The sequence below is a fragment of the Pseudopipra pipra genome, chromosome 4 (assembly GCF_036250125.1).
Source record: "Pseudopipra pipra isolate bDixPip1 chromosome 4, bDixPip1.hap1, whole genome shotgun sequence".
Taxonomy (NCBI): Eukaryota; Metazoa; Chordata; class Aves; order Passeriformes; family Pipridae; genus Pseudopipra; species Pseudopipra pipra.
In genome coordinates this window covers 14,996,462-15,020,644 of record NC_087552.1, presented here as the reverse complement: position 1 = coordinate 15,020,644, position 24,183 = coordinate 14,996,462, and the positions used below count along the sequence as shown (strand labels likewise).

The 24,183-nt window shown below is 41.5% G+C and overlaps 1 protein-coding gene across 6 annotated transcripts in view; it reads left to right on the top strand.

Annotated features, from left to right (window-relative positions):
- Positions 1 to 8,459: 8,459 nt before the first annotated feature.
- Positions 8,460 to 24,183, top strand: part of SLC10A7 (solute carrier family 10 member 7) — a 148,176-nt gene continuing 132,452 nt past the window's right edge. Inside the window, exons 1-5 of one of the 6 annotated variants that reach the window (XM_064651721.1) lie at positions 8,700 to 8,804; positions 9,720 to 9,871; positions 12,184 to 12,266; positions 17,213 to 17,349; positions 21,933 to 22,008. In XM_064651721.1, the coding sequence (XP_064507791.1) occupies positions 17,231 to 17,349; positions 21,933 to 22,008 (195 nt within the window). In that variant the 5' untranslated portion in view covers positions 8,700 to 8,804; positions 9,720 to 9,871; positions 12,184 to 12,266; positions 17,213 to 17,230. Of the gene's footprint in view, positions 8,805 to 9,719; positions 9,872 to 12,183; positions 12,267 to 17,212; positions 17,350 to 21,932; positions 22,009 to 24,183 lie in introns of all 6 variants that reach the window. The other 5 variants (XM_064651720.1, XM_064651719.1, XM_064651722.1 and 2 more) reach the window with 5 other exon arrangements.

Here is a 24,183-nt window from a genome sequence, read left to right as displayed (position 1 = left end):
GTTGGTGATCCTGGAGCCAAAGGTACTAAGCATTTCCAAGCCAAGTATTGTTCTGGACCCTCTTAAAAAAGGAGTCTTTTTACATCACTGAAGCATCTGGTTCAACTGCTGATTCTGAGTGTGCAGGCATGCTGGAAATGGTTAATTCCAAACGTGGCTTGCTTTCCAAGCTACTGTGTCCACAGTGAGAATAGCACCTAAGGAAGCAAAGACTGCAAGAACAAGCTGGAGTAAACACGGGCCATGGACACCGCTCTGGAAAGCATCTGAGTAACAGGGTAGAGCGGTAAAATAAGACAGATGTGTTTTGCTGCAGGATTGCATGCTTCCACAGACAGGTACAACTTCAAATCCAGGATTGCAGGAGTGTTGTAAGTTCATCTAGAAGGAAGAAATTCAAAATCCCTCCAGCTCCTGAAAAAATGTATGCCAATTAATTCTGAATTGGGATTTTCCTTTACATTTGATCTACTTAAGAATGCACCACAAGGAAAGCTTCCTATGAGGAAAGCTTTCAAATGCTCTTAGGGAAAAGGCACCATCGTAACTCTCCCACTTCCTAAAGGGATCAGGGTAGAACTCTGCTTAATGCACATCCTCTTAAGGAAATATAAAGCCCTACCGAACACAGCCTCTTTAGGTTCTGCTGAAAAAAAACTCAACCAGATGATCCCTCCCCATCTCTGCTCTGTTTTTAACTTCCCTATTGCGCTTGCTGACTGACTTGTATGTTAAAAAAAAAAAAAATAGTTCCTTCCCTCATTTACTACAGCTCAAGGCTCTGGCATTAAAGCCACTCAGATGGAATGAAATGGGGGAGATGGGATGAGACCTGTGAAGTGAACAATACAAAATCGCTCTAGGATGACTTGTGTGGTATGAGCTGGATAGATGCCAGGCAGGGAACAGTGCTGCTTGGAAACCTTTGTGAAACCTGATTATGTTGTAGGAATATTTCAGTTTCACAAAAGGATAACTCTTTGCTTTCCCCTGGAATAGGAAAGAGAAGGCAGAATGTCCCCATAAAGGCAAGGGGCAGATGCTCAACAGGAGAGAAGGAAGGAGTAAGAGGGTTTAGCAACTGTGTTGGCTGTGCCAAAAAAAAGTAAGTGGTGGGTATTTGAGTGCTGGGTGTGACAGAGGTGCAAAAGTCTTACCTCCTGGTTAGTGAGGCAGTAGTAAGGGAGATGAATTCACAGTGGAAGAAGAGTAGCATGACAGTAGGCTTGGATGGAACAGGCATTCTCTTCAGGCTATATTCCTCGTGATGCTGTTTACCTTGGGATAGTATGTACCCCAAAACTCTTATCTCAGCATCACTTTAATCCTCCGCTCCTGTGCCATCTCCTTCTCTTTGTTTAAATAAGCCGTTTGGGCTGGATGCTTCTGGAATAACAACTGCATCCAAAACTTTCATAAGATAGTGCTGACTTCATGATTTGTATTTGATTACTCCCAAAAAACTGAGGTAGTCATGTTTTCCTTCTGTTTGATGGTTGGAGGGGCTGTATTTGTTTCCGTAGTTTTGTTTTTCATTTATGTCGTTATTTGCCAGCAAAACACAATTGTGTCTTTTGTTTTAGTTCAGCTTTATTCCCTTGTCCTTGTGTGATACTGTTTTAGGCACAAAGCGTCCCAGTTTTTTTAATACTTCATCACTTATTAATGCTGCAGATTGTGGGATGAAGAGTTGTCAGCATCCTCGGTTTTTTATGTATTGACAGATATAATATCTGATTTGTTATTAGATTGCTTTTAAAGGATTTATTCCTCTCCGACTATATTTTACCTAATTATTTAGTGTATTTCCCAACAGCTTATCTCTCTTCCTGGCTTTGCTTTTTTTTTTTCTTTTGGATCTGCTTTCACATTTGACATTTTTTCACTTAAATGTGAACCTGATCAACATCAGACATATCAGACCCCATCTTATGCCTCTCTAGGAGAGGACTTGTGAGGATGTTAGCAGGAGATGGAGGAGGAGTTTGACTCAATTCTGCCAGGATGAATCTCCTGACAGCTTTGGCCTGGTGGGCCCCATTTGTACTCAGTCACCAATGGTTTTAATCACAGCAGCTGGTACTAATGAGGGCCACATTAAAGTGAGGTCCATTATGTGTATATGCACTAAGGTTACTGGATTGCAGTGTGAACGTGCCAAGGTTTATGCTTGCACAGTGCCTGGTGTGAAGAAGCCTTGCAGTCCAATCAAGGTTTCTGAATTCTGCACTGGTATAAACAATTCAAGAAAAAAGAATAAAAGAATATCCTGATTCCAGCACTGTAAAGGGGCCTAGTGCCACAAGGATGGGTGGGAACATGTACCTTCCTCTCAGGACTGACACATGCAGCACTTGGAAATGCTTCTGTTCCTGCAGGAGCACTTCCTACTCCATTTTAAATCGAGAGGCCAGACAGGCTGGGATCAAACACTAGATTTGTAAATACTGTGGAATTTACTTCAATGCAGGTAAATGATGGCACTGTCAAGTTATACGATTTTAAGATCCCCTATTTCCCTGCATTTTTGGAAAGGTCTGGCTTAACTGAGGGAAGAGTAGGCAAAACCTTTCTAAATTGGTACCCTAGTATGTATAATATGAAGGTTGGTCTCCATCCCACAGGGGAAATTGGGATGGCTGGGAGAGACTGAATGGTCAGGCTGTAAGTAATGAACAAGTTTTGATGTGCAAAATAGTCACCAGAAGTCAATGTGGTGAGCTAAGCACAAAGGATGTGTCTACACTTGTGCTTTTCTACTGCACATCATGCTGATTCTGAGACTGTAGTCTCCTAACTGACCAAACTATTCAGAGCTCTGTCTGTGGAATGCACTTTGCTTTTCTCCAGACTGATGCAGAGCTGGGTCCTGGCCTGTGGTGAAGACAGGACATGGCATCAACATGCAAAGATGCAAGAGGTATGAAGCAACAGGTGCCACAGTATTTAAGTCAAACCAACAAATCTAAGAAAGTCTAAAGTCTTCTCTGGCATTCCCCCTCAGGGAAGCTACTGAATTTGCCCTGTTTCTTTGAACCTTTAAACTCTTTGGTAATATTGAAATCAAATGGGACACACACAAGAGAAACAGGGCTCTACCTTCCATCCCGAGAACATAAAATTTGGAGCATGGGGTGTCCTTTCTCTTGGACATGGCCTGCTACCCCTTCTTCTAGAAAACAAAGCTTAAGGTTTTTAAAACCCAGCTTTCAGCAACCTTAAGACAAACCTTCTAGTTACTGATTTCTCTGGTGGCTGCTCCTTGCAAACTCGACCTTTGTGACAGGTATCACAGCTGGGATGACTGCTCTCCTCTTTTTGTTTTCTGTGATTTGCGTGCTTCCCCCATTAGGAGTGGTTAATTACTCTGCAATCATCATAAAAAGTTTGCATCTGCACATGTGTGCATACAGACCCAGGAATAAATCTGCTGCTTCTCCCCTGTAAAAATACAGCAGAGGTTTTTGCACTGAAACTGCTCACGTTGTAGGTGTTTTGTATGATTACTGTAATATAAGAAGGTTATTTTTGTAAGTGTAAGGAGAAAAATATGTAAAAGTATCCCCATGTTATCTCTGACGTCTCTTATTTAACAGGTTAAATCCAGTTGTTCACCATAAAATCATTCAGAGAAGCTATTTCCTGTTCTCGCTTTCATTTTTCAGGTTTAAATATGTACAGCTTTTCATGGTTTTAGAAAATAATTTTTTCCTCTTATGTTTTTGAATTGCAGTTAATTTGTATCAAGTGCACAGCTTTATTGTGCCAATCGCCTTTTTTTTTTTTTTTAATGCAACCTTCTGAGTACATTATGGCCTTGCTGTCTACTGGGAAACCACATTTCTGCAAAAAAAGTGTAAAACATGAACATTTCTCTAGATCTATATGGTCTCTTGGCAGTCTAGGGGGAGAAGGCAAGAGAATATCATGAGTGGAGCATCAGTAAACCGGGTTCCATTTCTCTGTAAGAACAAGCAAAATTCTAGGAAAGGGATCAGCAAGGTCCCCATTTGTTGTTTTTTAAATTTTCTTCTTAATGCCTAAGATTATCGCATGAAAATTTCACACTGGGCTCTTAAGTAAGAAAAATTGTTTATTTGTTGAATACCTAAATATATAAGAGGACCCTTTATTACAAGTTTTAAAAAAAAGTATTATGTATTTAAGAACTGAGAAAAAAAAAGCATTTAAAGTCTCTGGGAAAAAAAAATAATCATACCATTATAGAGATAAATCCAAATATTCACAAAACCTTTTATTGTCTCATGGCTTCTATTTAGAATGGCATACCTATAGGTGCGTTTAAAACCCATTAAGTGCTGTTCTAAATTGAACTTGTACGTAATTCCTACTACTGCATTATGTTAATGGCGGTGAGTCCTGCAGCTGGCAATACCCAAGCACTCAAAGGCATTCAGAAATATTCAGTAGCAACAACCAAAAGATCTCTTTCAGGTGCCTGAAGCAGTATAAGCACCCAGGTCAAGACAGAATAAAGACCTGTGAACTCCTCTCCCGTAAGGAAATCCAGCTAATGGGATCGGTTTAGCAATCTCTTCAAGCGCCTGAGAAAATCTGAGATCGTGCCACTAAGTGCTTGTGAGAAATATAAATGTGTTGTAAACCGTCTCCCATATATTTCCACTTTTTCTCCTCAACTTTCCTATTTATAATTAACACCTCTCTTTATCTTGTTCATTCTGAATATCTTTGTTCTTTTCAAGTTAAATTATTTAACACTATCTCTTCCTCTCGTTTAAGCTCCCTTTATCTCGTGATCCCCTCTCCTTTATATTAAAATCTCTTCTGTCTAAATGCATAATCAGATGACATCTGCTACTAGGGAATTTTAAAATCCCAGCACATTCCCTAAAATAACTGTGCAGTTATTAGGCAGCAAGGTACATCATGCAGGTAAGAGGCTGGGTACACAATAAAAATGGGCTCCATATGACACAAAGGGGAGACAATGTCTCGGCATCGCTTACAAACTACACCAGACTGATTGTTCATTTCTGTGAAGCCCAGAAAAGTCCAGTCCACTTCTGCATCTTTGCAGACAGGAAAACCAGTCGCTGCTCACATAAACAGCCCCGTTGGTTTCAACAGATTACCTGTGAGCACTGAGGATTTGGTGTCACGTAGCTACGCGTGTCATGCAGCTTTTGTATTATGCAGAAGGAAGCACAAGGGCCTTTGGAGGCAGGAAAGCATCTGGAAGCCCTGAGGTATGTTTGCAGTTGAACAAAAACGAAAACTTGATCATGTGAAATCAGAGGGAAGCTAAATTCTCATTCCTGTACTATGTCTTAAGCCACAGCTAAATATACCCCAAAATGTTTTTGTTCAATTTAATGGAGAATACACATACACATGTGCCAGGCCATTCCAGGATCTGGTTGAGTCCCAGTGGCTAATTAGGATATGTATATTTTCTGTATGGGAACCTGATGAGGAATGTGAAATGTTGCAGGATATAGTTTTGGATGACACTGAATTGTCCCTCTCTAATACTGAGCAAATGCCTCAGAATGGATGATAAATTCTCTTATAGCAACAGTGATGCTGTCTTGTAGACAGATTTAGGATGTGTGAGAGTCCTGCCAATTATAAAATTCTTTCTTCCTGCTCTCTTCTGGTAGGACACAGCAGGGCTTTCAGAGTGCTCTGTTATTTAAAAGCAGGAACAATTTCATCTAATTAATCTAAGAGACCTACATGCTTACCACAATAATAGCAGAACATCTTTTAAACAAAACTGCTAAAATACTTTTGTACAAGTCTTCTGATATACAGCTGATGATTTTAAAGATTATGCATATGAGTAAAGATCTGCATATGATTTTAAAGATTACAGAGAAAGAGAGCCCCATTTTGTAATTCAGTTGGCAAAAGATGTTTATTACAAACTTCAGATCCCTTGGAAACAAATTTATAGGCAAAGCATCCACTCAAAGCAACAGAGCCTTGTTAAAGCTTATCTTTTAATTTTAAGTATAGACAAAATTTAAACTGTTTCTGTTATATCTGATGACCATTTGGGTTGGTGGGGGTTTTGTTTGTTTGGTTGGTTTGTTTTGGAGTTTGTTTGTTTTCATTTTTTCTTAACTATTCTAAATCTAATACACAGTGAGGTATCTCATCCTTCTTTAGGGAAGGAGAGACAGGCTTGGGACTGTGCACAAGATCCTCCCCCTCTTTGGAAGGGAAATTGAGATGCATCTTCCAGAGCCTAGAACTGAACCTGTGGTTTCTAACTTTTGCCAGTTAGATCTGCCGTGAGCAAATATCTGAAACCTGTTGGCAAGATGAACCTAGAATTAACTTGAACAGTGGCCAAGATTAGAAATTCCTAAGTAGTATCCACCTACAAAGAGTGAGGGGCTGGATTAGTACCATGTAAAAACTATGATGCAAAAGCAGGGTGAGACTTCTGTCTTTACTGCACGATTTTTATTGCCAGACTGAGCATCCTCCATACCTGTCCATTCTTTGCATCCATCTGCAGCTTCTGCAGCAATTGACTTTCCAGCAACTTCATTCACCATAAATTTCAGCTCTTCTAACTTGTGAGTGTATAACTTTTGGCCTCAACAGATTATTTATTATTATGTTTTTCCCGAATTGTGCTGAAGCTGCTTGTACCTTTTAGCCCTGCTGGTGCAGAGCGAGGCCTCTGCATCTTGTAAGGCATCCTACCTGGCTGGAACCATCAGGAAGAGGGTGCAAAGTCTCCTTCCTATCTCTGTTAGGGCCTCCATGACTGTGTGCAAATTCACAAAAAACCCAGCTGGGAAACACTGGACATCTTCCTGGTTCTCTGCCGTGTTCAGATCAGGGGGCCTACGCTCTTGCTAGTGTGCTTTCAGAGCCACAAAGATGTAAGCCTCCGATCTATGGATGGTGCAGAACTAGGGCCACCTCACCTGTGAGGGAGTACCCACAGAGGGATTTAATGTAATTTATATGGTAAACATTAACTTTACATCTTCATCTGATTTATCTTTGCTGTGCAGTAATCAAATCCTCCAAGTAATCAAATCCTCCGCTCGTTATAATTGCAGCTTGCTCTAGACAAACACCCATTATGCATTTGTTTTCTCCCAAAACAGCCAACCCACTGAGGTTGCACAGGCAGATGCAGTGAGGCTTTGCAATCTGGCCCTTCTATCTGAGAAGGGAGCATGTACTCCAGTAAACTTTAGTCAAGCAGTGAAATGAGTAATCATTTTAAACCGCACGTTTTGGATCCACTTGGGGGTGGGAGAAGGCATGTTCCCTCCGTATTCAAAAATTCCAGCTATGATGTATCCACGTTTACACAAGTGAACCTCACAGGACACACAGAAATATGCACCTCTTGGAGATCGCAGCTGAGCTTTTAAGCTGTACACATTTATCTCCTCGGTAGCAGAGAGCAGAAAGCCTGTGGCAGGGTTATTCCTTGAAGCCTGAACACATCCATAGGGGCTGTCCAGTATGAACTTGCCTAAATATTTGGGAATCCCGCGGGAGGGCTGCCGTGTGCGCGGGACCTGCGGGACTAACAGCCGCTGATGGGAGCAGCTGGATGATAGAGCGTCTCCCGCTTTATCATTTCCTCGTTAATGCGGTTTGGAGGGCGGGGGTCGTGGCCGGGCAGGGGCTGGGCTAATGAATCCATAGGGCAAGCGCGACCAGAGGGGAATAGGGAATGGAGAGCGCGGGTCGAGCACCGGAATGAGTTTTTACGACATTCTGTTTTAATGGAAATGTGTTTAGCGTCGAGATAAGCCAGGGAACCGCCCGCCGCTGGCCCGGCGGGCGCTCCGCGGGACACGTGGCGGGCGATGCTGTCGGCATGTCGCGACAGGGGCTTCTCCCGCGGGCTGGGCAGCTGCCTTTGGGTCTGCCCCGAGCGGACAGACAGGCGTCCCCCTCCGGTCCCGCGAACTCCCGTGCGATCCTGATCCACGTGTCCGTGGCCGCCCGGGAGACGGGACGGGCGGGCGTGTGCGCCTCTGGGGACAGGTGCGTGACACGGGGGCCGCCCCCGCCCGCCCGGCGCTCCCCGCTCCCGCGACACGGGCTGGCGGTGAGCCCGGCTGTGGGTATTTGCACTGCCAGCCCCAGCCCCCGCCCGCCCTCCTGGCGACATTCCCGGATCCCGATCCCGGCGGTTCCCGGCTCGCGCCCGCCCTCCCGCGCGTCAAGCGCCGGGCGTCACGCGGGCGTTGTAATGTACCAAAGCAGCGCGCACGCACCCGCCGCGCCCGTCCCGCCCCGCCGCGCACGTCCAGCCCCGCGCCCGCCCGCCGGGACCGACTGTGCGCGCCGCGCTCCCCCCAGCCCGCCCGGCCGGCAGCGGCCGCCACGGCGCCCGTCCCGTTTGCGCCGCCGCGGCGTGCAGTGGCCGCCCCTGCCTCGGCGCGGGGGTGCGGGGCGGCGAGGGGGCGGCCGAAGCCGGCGGGGGCGTGGGGGGGGGGGCAGGCGCTGCGCGCAGTCGGGCGGGCGAGCGGCAGCGCGGGGTGTGCGCGCCTATTAGGAGGTGCGTGGTAGCGATGGCGGCGGTGGGTGAGACTTTTCCTGTGAGCGGATCCGGCTGGCCCTGCCGGCGGGCGGTGGGGCCGCGCCCCGCCCCGAGCGCAGCTCCGCGCCGAGCCGAGCTGAGCCCACCCCAGCCCAGCCCAGCCCAGCCCAGCCGCGCCGGGCGGCGGGCAGCGCCATGGGACTGCTGGAGCGGCTGCGGAAGGAGTGGTTCATCCTGGGGATTGTGCTGGTGATCGCGGTGGCGCGGCTGGAGCCCGGCGTCGGCGTCAAAGGCGGTGAGTGCGGGCGCTGCGCCCCGGCGGGGGCACCGGAGCCGCCGCAGCCCGGGACCCCTCGGGAGCCCCGCGGTACTTTGGCTCCTGCCTCCCCCGCCCCGCCCGTGCGGGGTCCCTGCCCCTTCAGCAGCTCCCTCTCCCCGCCTGCCCCTCGGCCACTGCTCCGCGGGCACCCGGGAAGTGTTTCCAGGTGTGTTGTCCCCGTGGGTGTTTTCCCGACGCTGTGCCGGTGGCTGGAGTAGCGTCCTGCTCTTATTTGGGTTCGTGGTGGTGGGAGGTGAGGAGTGACTTGCTGTGGATGTGCCCCTGCTTAAACTAAGTCGTAACTTCCAGAGCTCTGGGTATAAAAGTCCTCGCAGTTCAATGTGTGGAATTCTGCCACCCGTGAGCTTCCCCGGAGATGTAACTTGTAAATTCTGAGGTGCCAGACTTTTACTTTATAGTAACACACTTGTATTTTAAAGTTTTGGAGTTTATTTTTCCTTTCGTTGTTCCCTCTTACTTCTTCACGAAAGATGAGGGAAAACGATCCTATGCGAAGTGGTGTCAGATGCTTACAGTGAGCAAAGCAGAAGAAAGATCTGCCCTTTGCTAAGCAGGGAGGTCCTGCGTGTTTCGTGTTAACAGGAGCTGATGAAATATGCAGTGTTATTTGAACGTAAACAGTGTATCTTTAAGGATAAATGCTGGCAGCATCTTCTGGTCAGTTTTCATTGGAACTTCAGTTCCACCTGTTTACAGTTTTCAAAGACAAGTTAAATATTATATTTTTTTCCCCTAATTGTTCTCTGAAGATTTAAGAAAAGGAACGTAGAACACTTGAACAGAATTCCTTAAGTAATTCTATGTTATGTGAGGGGAGGAAGAATCTAGCTGGGCTTTTATATGCATAGATATTTTTTTTTTCCTTAACAGAGCAGAAGTTTGAGGATAGACAGCTTCTTACTGAGGAGCCAGCTTTTTTTCCCTCTCTTACCTTCTGGGAAAAAAAGAAAGTTGACTTAAAAAAATATGGCTCTGAACACTTGCTGTGTCAACTAAGGCTCCGGTACTTCATGGAGTTCAGGGTAGGCAAATTCCTGCTGTGCAGGGATTCCTTCTAACATGTGTGTGCTGTTTTGCATAGATGAATAGGACCCACGTGGGGATCTTGCAGGATCCATGCTTTGTTTTCAGCAGACCTTAAAGACAACTTTAAATTGATAAGAGGTGTTTTGTCCATTTCTGGTTTGACTGTCATGCTGATTGTTAACAGCAGTGTGGGAGGTCCTTTTTAACTAGAATAGGAAATAATTTTTCCTCAGCTAACTTCCTGCATGGAAGCACTATGATGGAGCACTTCATTTAATTATCCTACTGCAAAGACATGTCAGGTTTTGACATGGTATTGTTCCTGGGACAGCTTGCTTTAAAAATCTTGTGAGCGTTGATTGAAACTAGTGAGCACGTGTTCCCCAAAGTGGTTATACCTCTTCTGGAGCTGTGTGATCCCAGTGTTCTGAGGATTCTGAGGAAAAAAAAAATTTCTTTTTAAAACCAGGAAGAGGTGGGGGATGGGAAATATCCATGTATGAAGAAACGTTAGTTTGTCTTCTTCCAGCTGATGTAACCATGCACTGTAATTTGCAGGACCTTACTGAATGGTATGGATAGCCCAGCATTCCTACCAGTGGAACACTGTGCCATAAATAACAAAGATTTGTGGTGTTGTCACCTTCAGGACATAAGCCAAGCCCTTTTTGTGTGCTTTCTTATTTGATAAATGAGCCCATTTAGTTCCATTGTTAAAAGAACTTTTCTGACCAGGAAATGACCAGAGATGAAGGGGATCTGTTGTGACCAGAGTTCCCTGTGCTCCATGAGTGTGTGGCTGCTCAAGTGATAGAGGTTTCTCCTGTGAAAGGAGTTCAGGTAGCCCAGTGAAAAACCCTAAAAAAAAAGAACCTGAGTCCTGGAAGAACCCCTACTTTAGCCAGACTAACCCACTGCCTGTCTGCCTAGTGTGTATGTGCATGTTCATATATGCTCTAATCTTCAATAAGATTAGAAAAAACATGGAATTGTGTATATAAAATACAGTTTTCTGTATAGCTACATATATTTATGCAATCTTTCTGGTTTTTTCCCCCTACATCTATTCAGGTAACATGCCATAATTTTGCAACTAGCCACGTGCTTGGTTGCAACTTTAACTCCTGCATTTCCTGTCGTGGTTTTTTCCTTACACTTCACATGTGTTGTTTGGGTAATTTTTTTGGTTTTTGTATTTGACACATATAACTTTAGTGTCTCATCAGCAGAGTTCTCACTGAGAGTAGGATTTAGGTTTGAATGACTTGGGATGAAAATTTGATTTGTACAATCAAATCCTCCTAGTTTAAGGATCATTGACGTGACTCCGGTGTGACCATCAATGTATCATTCATCCGAGAAAGCAGAAAGGTTCTTCTCTTCTGGAGTGTCGAGTAAAGGGTTGCTTGTTTGCTCCTGCAGTTTTGCTCATGACACCTTCTGGTCACTTGTAGAGTTAGGATATTACTTTAGTTCTAAGTAGACTGCTAATATTTCCTTTCTAATATAGCATCTGGTTGAATGCTCATGAAAAACCAAGTATATACATTTTGGTGGCCTCTGAAGGCAAAGTGTATTAAGAGAATTCATCATTTTTATAGGAGCGTAAAAAATATTTTATTTTAATGTCCCTGAAAAAAGTATATAAATATATACAAATGTAAGCCTTTAATATAGTGGAACCCTTGGAGGTGCAGGCATCTGCCCTTGCTGATCTCACTGCAGCAGTGTCTGAAATGTTTTATTGTGGGGCTGACGTGATCCATTTTGCCACAGCCCTGTTGTTAGGGAATAGTGCAGAACTGTATTGCCCCGAGGAAATCATTGCAACATATGATTTGGTTTCCTCTGTGCAGGCAGCCAGACAGGTGTGTGTGTTGTAGGGCAAGAAGTGAGAGGTAAATATGTGAATGATATCAATGGCCTTGTGCAGGTAGCAGCTAATATTTTTATTCGAGTGTATGGTTTGAGTTTGCAGATGCAGATACTCTGATGACAGAGCTGTGAAAAATTCCCCATTTTCAAATTTCCAGAATTTACCTGTTAGTTCTCTATGACCTCTAATCACAGTAGCCAAATTTTTATGAATCATAACTCACTCTCCCCTCAGTGGTTTGCTTTTATTTAAAAATGAACAGCATGCTTTCTTTAACTTAATAGAAACCCCATTCTTTTTATTAGAGACTTTAATGGTTATATTTTCTCCATATATTTTTTCTAAGTATTCTCATTTACTTTGATACAGTATAAGCATATCATTATCTCTTTGACTATAATTCACTTTGTTCTCTATGTCTATATTTTTTAGGACCCTTGAAACCAGAAATTACCATAACTTACATTGCCGTTTCAGCTATATTCTTTAACAGTGGACTCTCCTTAAAAACTGAGGTACTGTAATTTCTCATTGCTTCATTCTTGTTATGCTTTAAAAAGTTTTATGTTCCTTTTGATCAGGTTTGAATGTAACTGGAATATTGAATGACTGTGCTGTTGGTGGTGGTGCTAGGGGGATGGCTAATAAGAGAAGATAAATTTTAGAAATTTACGGAATAACTCTCCTTGATTTCAGAAAGTTCTTCACAAAGTAGTGAAGATGGTGAGAAGGAGAGTGTGAATAAATTTCATGCATCCGTAGAAGAGGGGGTTGTTTGATTTGGCAGGGCTTTACCTAAATGGAAGTGATGAGCAAACTTTTGAGACTGGATCTACACCTTGGATGTGTCCCAAACTTAAATTAGGGTGGGGTCCAGGAGTGCACTAGCACCTGCCTTCTGCCAACCCTTCTGCACTTTGGCTTCCCTGCTTCTTAGCTGAGAAACAGGCCAGAAAGCTTTTGAGTCCTAGGGGAGAACTTAGTAGGGCAGTAAGTAGAGAGGGACTATGTGAACTCTCCATGCCTCTCTAGGACACGAAGGGAAAGTGTGAGCTCACTGTGCCTCAGCTCACCTGCTGGTGTGTTGTCCAGGTGAAACTGTTTAAGCTGGTCACTACTGGATTGATAGAAGCAAAGACCTGGTGGCTTTAAGTTTCCACATTTTGTAGGGACAGGACAGCAGCCAGGATCAGCACAAAAGGGTTCCTCTGCAGGTGCAACACCAATACACAGGAACAAAGTCTTGGCAATCTTTTCCTATAGGATATAGTTGTGGACAGGAGGATTTGAAGTACCTATGCTCTGCTACATATCACAGGCACTGAGATTTGTTTATAATTTTGTGTCACGTGCTTTTTCAAAGAGGAACAACCTGTGAGTCAGAAGAGACGAAGTGGAGAACCTCTTAGTGCTGTATAGAGGAGGCATGGAGAAAGGAAATGATGGCTATATGCCAAGAAGAGAAGGAGCAGCCAGAGCTGAAGTGAAACACTGCATGTCTCTGCTAGTCTAGTGTTTTGATTCCTTTTATGCTGTTGGCTGTGCTAACAGGTGATGTTACTCATATGTTGCATGATACTAGTGCCTGAAAGGATCATCACAATGTTGTCCAGTTATCTCCTGGTGAAATGGGATTTGGGTGAGCAGTGTGCACTCAACAAAGACGTTTCTAAACCTGTACTGTGGTTATAGTGGTGTTTGAATTGATGGCTGCCCTCTCCTCCGCACTCTGCTGGCAGTTCTGGCACTAGGACCTCTAGCTCTGCTGGGACACAGTGTTAGTGAAATGAGTAACTTTAGTCAATTCTGCAGCAGTTATTTAGAGCCTTGTGGTCCTATGGGGATGCAGGAAGAACCATGTTATCTATTTGCCTGGGATGGTAATTAATCCTAAAGGAAATAGACTGTGGAGAGGCACTTTCTTCCACAGAGAAGAGGACCCGAAATACAAACCTGACTAGAATTAATGAGTGGAGTTTTCTACTTTCAGATTTAGGAATCTGTGCATGGGGGGAAAAAAAAAGTAACATTTCTTTCCCTTTCACTAGTTTGTGTCCTTGAAACTTTGTATTTGTAAAGCAGCTGTGAGAGAAATCAATAGCATTATCAAAGTCTTGATTAGATTCTCAATACTAGTGTACCTCTAACTTTTTCCAGTTAAGGGGACATGACTGACAGTTTCCTGGGCAATATGTCGTGTCCAACTTTGAACTTGCATAAATTCTTTTCATCTGCGCTACTAAAAGCAATATATTGATGTAAATGAAGCTTTTACAGGAGTGGATGTTTGTGTCCAGGTCCAGATCTCAGATTCTTTTGGGAGCAGCAGTTAGGGCTGATGCTGTACATCCAGCTTTATGTTTCAGGAAAAAGCTAAGCCTTTCCTCAATTTCTGCTGTGGGGGTAGAAGACAGAGAGGGAGAAAACCATTTCACTCATTGTACCTTGTGCTGTTGCTTCCTGAAGTGTATGTTAAAACCAATCCTTAAATGTGTTAGCAGGCCAAGTCATGATCTTATTAAAATACTTTTGGGGCATGTTTTAATTGTTTAAGGCACAACTTAAAGTTGGTATTATTAGCCAGTTAATACACTTTTTTACTGGATTGCAAATTAAATAGTTTCTGCCTTTGTCTTTATTTATTCTTGATCTTGTGCTGGCTGTTCAACTCTGGATAATGTATTAGTTAAATGGAAAGAAGTGTTTGATATGCTTTACAAAAGGATAAAGAGTTGTAGAAGTGTGAACAGAGACCTTCTGATAAATCTTACAAAATGAGAAATAACTGATGCTCTTTTAAGGTTACACTTCTGGTGTTATCTGCTGTGAAAGTGTGTGCTCAAAAAGTTTGCTAATGTGTTCAGAAAGCATTTTACAAAATAATTTCCAACATTCAAGTAGAGCCTGTCTGTGCATGGCCTTGTTATGTTTTCAGAACTAGAGTTGACTGAGATCCTCTTACACTCGTGGAAATAGTCTGTGTTTAGGAATGACAAGAACATTTGATTCCACCTTAATATAAGGCTATTTCAGTTTTCAGGGACTGGATAGCTTGCTCTTTTTAAAGCAGATACCTCCCATAGGGCCCCAGAAATTAAGTCACATACTTGAGTTATCCATTTCAATGAGGAATTTGGCAAGCCACTGAAAACACTGTTTGCTCTGTGTGGGTATTTGCTCAGAGCAGTCTAGCTATGACCATCCTAAGCATGGCTGGAGGGCAGTATGGACCCACACTGACCAGTCAGAGGATAGGATAAGCTCCCCAAAGGGTCTGAAATACCGGGGAAGACAAGGTAACCTGTTCTATCTGGTGTGAAGAAACGGAGTCATAACTAACAGCTTCCAGTAACGTTTTTGAGACTTCTGCTTTTTTGAGAGCCCTTGTGGATTGCTTAAGAGGATGAAGGCTGTTTGCCTCAGCATTTGTTCTGTGATCATGCAGTCTAAGGTATACTATTAAAATAATAACTATTTTAAATAACTATATCCTCAAAGGTAATCACGAGAGACATTTTCTAGACTGTTAATTTGGATCTGCAAGGACCTGTTCCACTAATACAGCATTCCTTCATGCAGTGGGTTGGTTGTGTTGTATCACCTTCCTTGCTCCCCGGAAGTTCCAGTGAGGCTTTCCCAAGTTTTTGGTTTGGATTTTGCTTTTGGAAGTATCACAGAATCTTCCTAAAACCATCTGTTTTTAAGGCATTTTCCAATAGTAGAAATATGAAATTAAAAGAGCACTTCTGTGTTTGTGACGGTGCCTGGACTGGGGGTACCTTCATGGGTACCCCCAATCCACTACAAAATCCAGGAATGGAGGCGACTTGGCAGCTTTGCTGGAAGAAGTCACTTACTTTGTTTTCTTCCAATTGTGTTATTTACTTCTAAAATGGCCACTTTTATATAGGTATTTCCAGGTGTATTTTGTTCCTGTACAGAATGCGTTTATACCTGTAGATGTTCCATTTTTGCTTTCTTGTTGAGATAAAATGAAACAGTACTACAGTGAAGCTGTTCAAAACACCACAGGTGCTGTGACAGGCTGTGTGTGAAGAAGGCCTATTTTTTTGTGCAGTGTTACTGCCTGCTTAAAAAAAAATGCTGTTTTGTTCAGTTAACCAAGCACTGAATGTAACAATACTTTCTAAGTAAAATTTGGTCAAGATGTATGTTTCAGTTCCATGTTTTGTATAACCTCAAGAATAGGATATGTATGGATGTGTATTTTCTTTTTCTTTTTTTTTTTTTCCCAATCCAAATTTGGGACTTAATTTTATTATGAAAAGTAAAGTAACAAGGACACAGTGCTGAATTGTTTGTACTTCCAGATGTATAGTTAACATCCGTGGGTATTTGGCTGGTCAAAAATGCAGTATTTTATTGTGTTTCATGAAAGTTCAACTGTTTTGAAGCTGAGACAGGGTGGCATTTGAAGATTGGCTGCTGCCTTACTGTGTATGAAACTACACTTTTTAAAACATACATATATATATTTTTAATGCATCTGGAGTGTCAGATAGCTGGAGAATCCTAGCAAATTAGGTTTTGAATAAAAGTGCCATCAGTTCTTTTGCGTTGTTTACTTGAAAAGAGTGCCAATTACTTTGAGAGAGAGAGGAAAGGAAATTTTATTCTCAGTCTATGAGAGTTGAAATGAGCTGAAATGTGCAAGGCTCTTTCCTTGTACTCAAAAACCTCTGTACTCTTACGGTATTTAAAATTAAATTTTTCTTTGTTGTTTTCTGAGTCTCCAGTGGTGTTTTGCACTTTATTTCTCTGAAATTTATGGCTTAGCTGTTGTTAGCTTGTTATGGTCTTGGTGTTCTTTCTTTGCTGTTTGTCGTCAGCCTGATTTTTTTTTTTCCTGTAAATTTCCTACCTGTTGATACAATAAATAATGAGTTTGCAACCAAATACTTTTCTTTTTATGTTTGTTATTCTTTCTTAAAAAAACCCACCACAAGTGAATGCTTGGTAATGTAAACATCTCTTTTTTTTTTTTTTTTTTTTTTTTTTTTTTTTTTTTACAGTATAAATGAGAATCACAGTTTGTGGCCCTGTTTAGACTAGAAGAACCTGAAATCATGTGTGCACTACAAGTTTTCATGCCTCTTGATATCAGCAGTCAGTTAAGTAAACAGCTGCCAGTGTAGTTAACACAGGTTTTGAAGCAGTGACAAAGTGCTAAGGCTGCCTGCTGAAAAGCTGCTGTTGTGAGAGCTACACTATTATTGAAGTGGTGGACAATTCTTTTGGAAAAATGCCCAGGAGCAGATAGAGCTTTTATGTTGTCTGGATGTACTTCATTATTAAAGAGGAAGATCAGATGATCCCTAAAGGTGCCTTTTTGACATGCACTCTCTTTGTATTATAAAGGTGATCCTAGTTTTAAAAGCACAAACGTGATCTTACTTCAGCTGTTATGACTGCAACTTCCTCTCTTCTTTTTCTTTTGCAGGAGCTGACAAGTGCTTTGATGCATGTGAAACTACACCTTTTTGTCCAGATTTTTACACTTGTGTTCTTCCCAACAGCAATATGGGTCTTTCTTCAGCTATTATCAATCACACCCATAAATGAATGGCTTTTAAAAGGGTATGTTTAAGCATAATGGAGTGAAATATGTTTGTAGCTGTCGTCTTAAAGGGCTGCTTATCCTGCAATGGATGTTTTGGTGTATTTTAAACAGATTTTGCTGGTTCATTTTATGCTTCAGCACTTTGCTGTCTAAAACAAAGTATGTGCACAAGATTATCCTTTCAGGAACTTGGTCTTGTTTTTAGAAAGTCTGATCAGTTAGTCTCATATGTAGGGAGCTTGCGACAGGTTGGCTTTCTCTGTCATGAAGCACAGCTGAAGTGATGGGTCTTAAGAATGATATGGAGGGAAGAAAAGGAATGGTGAAGGAAAAACAGAAGTCAGTGAACAGGTATCGTGTATGCCACGTACTATTCTGTTTTTAAATAGTCTGTATTGAGCATTTCTTGCACGTCTCTAGTATCTGCTCCCAGCTAAATATGGGGGGGGGGAAGTAAAGTTTTTGTAGGAGAAGAACCTTGAGATGAGCAGAAACTAAGTTAGTTACTATGAAAACAGTGAATTTTAAATGCTAGGTATACTCTGCCAATGTGTGCTTCCACAGCTGCATTGGTGGTGTACTTGTGATAGATTTTATGTAAAATCAAAAAAAATAAAAAGGTGGTTGTTTTTTTTTTTTTTTTTTTAGAATGGAAGGTCAATACTTAGCACCATGCAGCTATACTGGAAAGTAAAAATCAATTATTTTAGAAAACTACCCATTGTTTCTTACTGCTTGGTGAAACATTGCTTGGGGAGTTCCTTGTCTTAAAAGTTTAATGAAAAAGCTGCTCATGTTTGTTTTTACAAGACCTAAACCTGAAAGAGCATTTTGTTTTGTTTTAAGTGGCTTCTCCAGGTGTTCCACCAAGTGTGAAGTGGTCCCAGTGATAGTGAGAAGGTGAAATTGAGATGACATCATTTAAAAGTTGACACTGTTTTGCTTAACAGCCTTAGTAAATCAAGGATATAACAAGATTGCTGTACAATGTTCCTTTTCATTTAGCTATTCGCAGTAAAGGGTATTCTTTAAAGTAAAACAGTTGTGAAATTTTTTCTCAGCTAGAATGGAGACATGATTTTCCCCAGTTGCTAAAAATCCAGGGGAGTTTCAGTTGCTGAAGTGCAAGGTGAAAGAGGTTTTTGTGGGGTTTTTGGTTCCTTGAAGCAATTCTTATCCCTCCTTTCTGATGACTCTTATGCCACTTGCGTTCTTAGTATTTAAGGGACGTGATCTGTTACATCCACAAATACAGCTGTATATATATATACACAATATATATATATATATACACACCTGTGAAACTGTGTGTAGAACTAGACATTGTATGTAATTTTGTAAAAAAGAAAAAAAATACAAAACCCCAAAAAATTTTGTGTTTATCTCCGTAAATGTGGAACCAAAACCATCCTCATTTTTCATGAAGGTGTGTCTGTGTCTTACCAGTGAGCTGGTATACCTCTGCATGTTTCAAGCTACCTTTCAAGCACTTGTTCCTTGAGTACTATTTCTGATTTGGCTGTGTTTTATCTTTTAGTGCATTAACTCTGTTGTATTGAGGCTTCATTCAAAGAATGGTCAGACTGAGGAGTTTAGTGAAGGTAGCTTGATTGGGGGTTTTTTAATGTTTTAAAGACTACTTTCTTGATAAATATTGTTGTTCAGGACACGCTTAGAGCAGCAGGCACTGCAAAGGGAGCCTGATGGGAGTTGTACCTTCAGTGTGATGCAGGTGCAGAAGATACTGAGCTCTGTCCTAACTCTAGTAAAACATTTTAAAGCAGGTCCCTGTATATGTACATTTTAAATCTGCTCCCTGTGAGGAGCAGATTTGAGGAACTGCTTGTGCTGTGGCCACTCTGTGTAACCAAAAGTTCATCCTAATGCCCCACATTTGTAATTTTTATTCCCTTAGAAACACTGATGAAAACAGGAGTGGAACAAGACAGGTTTTGGCGAAGTTATCACATGTTTAGCACAGCTTGTAGTGGAAGTTGGTTGATAGCTGTCACAAAGGCCTGGAAAAATAGGCATATGCTCCCAAGGGCATGGAGCACCCTTTGGCAGGGTGGCTCCCTTGTGGACTGGAGTTCTCCACTACTCTCTGTACAAGGTTATGCCTGCAGGGCACAGCCCACAGTACTTTTCCCATCTTGCTTCAGAATGTGTGGTAGATTCTCCCATCCTCTGCAATGATCTGTTTTGCTGTGTTATTTGAGAGGCAGATTCAGATGGTACCACTTTTTCATCTGTGTTTCTACAGCTCAGGGGTTTTTTTGCCCCCCTCTCCCATCTGGGATGATATTAGGTTTGTTGCTTTATAATTATTGGAAATACATAAATTTGAGGAGAAACTGAGGATGATCCCAAGCATCATCCCAAGTTAATTTTTTGATTAGCTGACTAGATTTTGCATTGACAGCATCCCTTTGAAAAGGAGCATGAAGCAGTTATTAATGTTTGCACCTCTTCTGCCACTTTTAACATATAGCATTTGCAGTAGAAGTGGTTAGGCACGAGATGCAAAGACTGGGTATAAGATATGGATTTGAAGCTTCCATATCTACAATGTGTGACTTCAGACCCTACTGCTCAGTTGTCTGTAGTGTTTTCAGCAGAACAGTGTTTGGACCCCTGATGTTAGTACTTATAGCGTGGCCTGAACCAGTGGAATGTTGCAGATGGTTGGTTTTTATCTGTACTAATCTGTAGTTGGCCATTGGAGGAATCTCTTTATATGTTGGTAGTATTGTGTGCAGTTGATGCAAAGCAAGAACAAATTCACAGGTGCATGTTTTAAAGTATTTCCATTTAGTGTGTACCAGGTTTTTTTTGATTAATATTTTTATATGAAGAATATTTAAACCGTTGCTTGATACTGATTTTTATTTTTAATTCCAAAAGTGTTATTTTAAATTTGAGAGGGTTAACAGAGGCTGTATTATTAAATCTTTCCCTTGTAGTGTGGAAAATCCCTGCCAGCTGAGATGAATGCCCTTGTACACATTTTGTACCTCTCTGGATAACTTTGAGCTTAATCCACCCCTTACTAGTGCAGGTGAGAAGTTCAAGGAGCTGGCTGCCTCACAGAAGAGAGATAACTACTATCACAACCAGTCTAGGGGATGGATGTCAGTTGCCATGTGTTTGTCTGCTGTAGATTTTCATGCATGTTTCCAAATTCTTCCACACCATTTCTTTTGCCTGTATGTCTTTTCTTTTCAACATGAGCTTATTCTGCTAAGTGCTGACAACTCTCTGCTGCCATAGCTTATTTCACTGTAAACTGAAGGTATTATATACTTCCAAGGTGATACTTGGCACTTTGTGATTGGATTTATATAATGTTTACGTTGGTTGCCTCTTTCCTTTTCCACAGTGTCTGTAGCTGACAAACTGAATACCGTCAGTGTCACTTACTTGTTTCTTCTCTTTAAGCTTTTTGTATATTTGCAGAGTATCAATTGCACTGTAATATGCTCCCTGTTGCCTGGATTTAATACTTCTGTTTGCTACAGCTTTTCGACACTCTGTTTCTCGGGAATGGAGTGACATGGTTACAAGTGCAGAGTAGTTCACCACCAGTAATTCATTGTTCTGAGCTGGAATACCATTTCAAGCTCCAATACTTGAAACCATACGTAGGTTCCATGCTCTTGGGGCTTTTGCAAAGTGTCCTATTTCATGCTTTACTGTTCCTTCTACGTCAACACAGTTTTTCTTCAGAAGCCCTATTTTACTTTCCCCCCCAAATTAATTGCAATCTATTGTGGGATGTTCTTGTTGTTTCTAAATACACTTGATAGAGCTAATTTTTGTAATAACCAGTTTTTGTGGACTGTCTTTGAAAACAAAGCTCACCACTCTTTTTCTTACTTTGTAAAACCATTTGCTATCTACATCAATAACTGTGCTGCACAAACAATGCAAAAAAGTGACAATAATAGTAGTATATCTCAGATTTCTAAAGTGCAGGAGAAACGTGGTGATGTTTTGATGGCAGTCAGGGGATTTTATCAAGTGCATAAAATTAAACATTTGATGGCCTTTTAATGTTCAGGTATAGAGAGCTTAATTGTGATTTTTTTTTTTTTTTTAAAGGGGTTGATAAAAGAAAAAGTGTAGAGAGAACCTGAAATAGCAAGCCTGGTTATCTGGCTCTTCTACTTTGCAGTAAATGTTTTTATCACTGAACTGCTTTTCAAGAAAATAGGAGTTTACATCCTTATTTCTAATTTTTTTTTCCAAGTAGCTAACACACTACCAACTTTACTGCATCAGAACGAGAATGCAGTTGTCTGTGATAGATGTATAGAGATCTTTGTGAATGGTAGATACAGTACTTAATTGGGGAAATGGAGTCACAGAGATATTAAGCTTTTGTGCTTTTTTAAATGGTGACATGACTCTTCACTGCTGGTTGGTAAGAGAAAATCCTCTGTAGAAGTCCTGCCAGCTAGTGCAGGGCTGAGCTGGCTACAAACTGGTTGCATTGTGCTGGTGATAAGACTTTCTACTCAGCTATTTGGTATTTTAAGGTTTTATGTTGCTTAGTGTTTGTGCCGCGTAAGGACCGTAACATTCTTTTTGTTGTTTTCAGCTTGCAGACAGTAGGCTGCATGCCACCTCCTGTGTCTTCTGCTGTAATTTTAACCAAAGCTGTTGGTGGAAATGAGGTGAGTTTTCATTTTGTCTTTGAATGCTTTTTTTTGAAAAGAAGTTTGAACAATTATTTATTTCTGATGAGCTCATGTGGCAAAGCACAGACTGCAATGTGATGCTGTTGTGGTTTGTAAAAAATCCTAGAATTAAAGCTGGTTATTGTGTTGGTGTCAAACAGGAAATAGTGATGTTATCTACTGGCATTGGTCAAACTGAAAGCAGCTCAGTTTTCTGAGATGATAGAAAGGTTTCTGATAGAAATTAACGTTAGGAGATTTCTGCTTGTTCCTGCACTGTAATTCCTAACCATATAACATTCCTGTACTGTGTACTGGTTATCTCATAGACCATTAGCTTTTTGTTGAAGATCTGCCCTTGTAGAGATTGTTTGGATGGTATTAAGAGACCCTGTAGTAGGAATTCACGCTCGAAGCTGCAACTGTAGCGAGATGGAGATACAAACATTGATTTAAATCCTTAATTTTATTTGAGACTGCATGAAGTGAAAATTCAGGGAACGTGGAGTTCTCAGACAGTGATGCAATGCAAAGTTCTCAATAGGTAGGAAATGTTGGAATTGAAGTTGTTGGTGTAACCTCAGTTTGGTCTTGTTAAATTTCTGCCTTAAAATAGTATATGCTGATGTAATTTCAGACTCTTTCTTTATCCACAAAGCACTTGCTATTTTCAGGAAGGCCAGGTAAATGGCATTTGGGAAATTAATCCAGCTGTGCTAATTAATGAGGTTGTTTCCTTTAGATCTACTTCCTCATAACTAGTGAAGGTGAGGAAGGGAGAGAATTAACACTGAGACTGGGTTTTAAAGCCATGGCTGTTGGGATGCCATTCTGAAGGATTAAAGAAAAATCTTAATTCAGCTATAGAACTCCTGTGTGAGGTTGAGTGAGTCACTTCAACCATGTGTTTTAAATATGGCCATTAGTTGTGAACTTCTCATTTTCTGAGTTCAGACTCTTGGGACCGATTAATGTCAGCTTTGAAAACACATGAAATAGATTGAAGTTGTACTTTGTACTGACAAAGTGCTGTTTAATTGCTCTATCCTCTGAAGAGAGACCCAAAGTATTTCAAGTCAACCATCTCTAATTACGGGCAATCCTGATGCATATCACTGTCTCCTAGTTTGCTACCTTGAAACAAGGATCATAAAACTGTCTGATGGAGGTGCTGTGGAGTAGTTCCTGTAAGGAAATAATTCAGGTACATAACAGTGATCAACAGAAAAATGAGAATGTTTTTAGTTATGAATCTAGATGTAGGTGCTGTAAATTGTACAAAGATGCCACGTAGTGAACAGTGAGGATTAAGTGAAGTATGGAGTGAGTGCTCATTCTGTGTTAGCACTGTCTGTGCTATCCTTAGAACAGGGAAAAGTTCCTGTGGAAAAAAACTACAGTATGATTGGTTAGTTGAAAGCAACACAACGCAACATTTCTGTGCGGGAGGGAGAGAGGTGCTCTAGTTTCTTGACCATTAGAATGTACTTTTTTATGGTAACGTTCTTCTGGGGTGGTGGGGGTGTGTGTGTTTTATACCAGTGGCAAAATAGATGCTTTCTATTATGTGAGGCTTGTGTAAGTAATTGTATAAATCACTGACAAGGTAAGCTTGAACCTCAGATTCTTCTGTGCCACTCTGATGTTGGAGGAATGTAAAAATGCATACCTTGTAGTGACTTTTACAGACAACTGCTGACAGCAGAGAGACAGAGCGAATCAAGAATCGGGTCTTGGGAATTGAGAGTTCTCAGTCAGGCTCTAAGAAGGTACATAAAATACAAACACACTCAGCGTACACGAAGTGTGTGGCAAACTTACTGCCAAATTTGAACCAGTTTCCAATGGAAATGTATTTTTGAAATTTGATGCTTCTCTGTCATTCAGACTAATTTTTCTTCTGAAGAACAGCAAATCACATCCCTTATGCTAGGGGAGAAAACAGTCTTGCATGTCTCCTTACCAAACTTCACCTAAGCTGTTATGGATGTATTTATCTTTCTGACATGAGTAGAACAATGCATTTTTTCTCATTTTAATTTGAATCCATTCTGATATACAAAGAATTTAAACCTGGGAGTCAACTGGTAATATAAATGATTGTACTGTGAGAGCATTTGTTCGTAATAATGTTTCTTAAACTTCTTTTGCCTCATCAAGTGTGTATCCCTT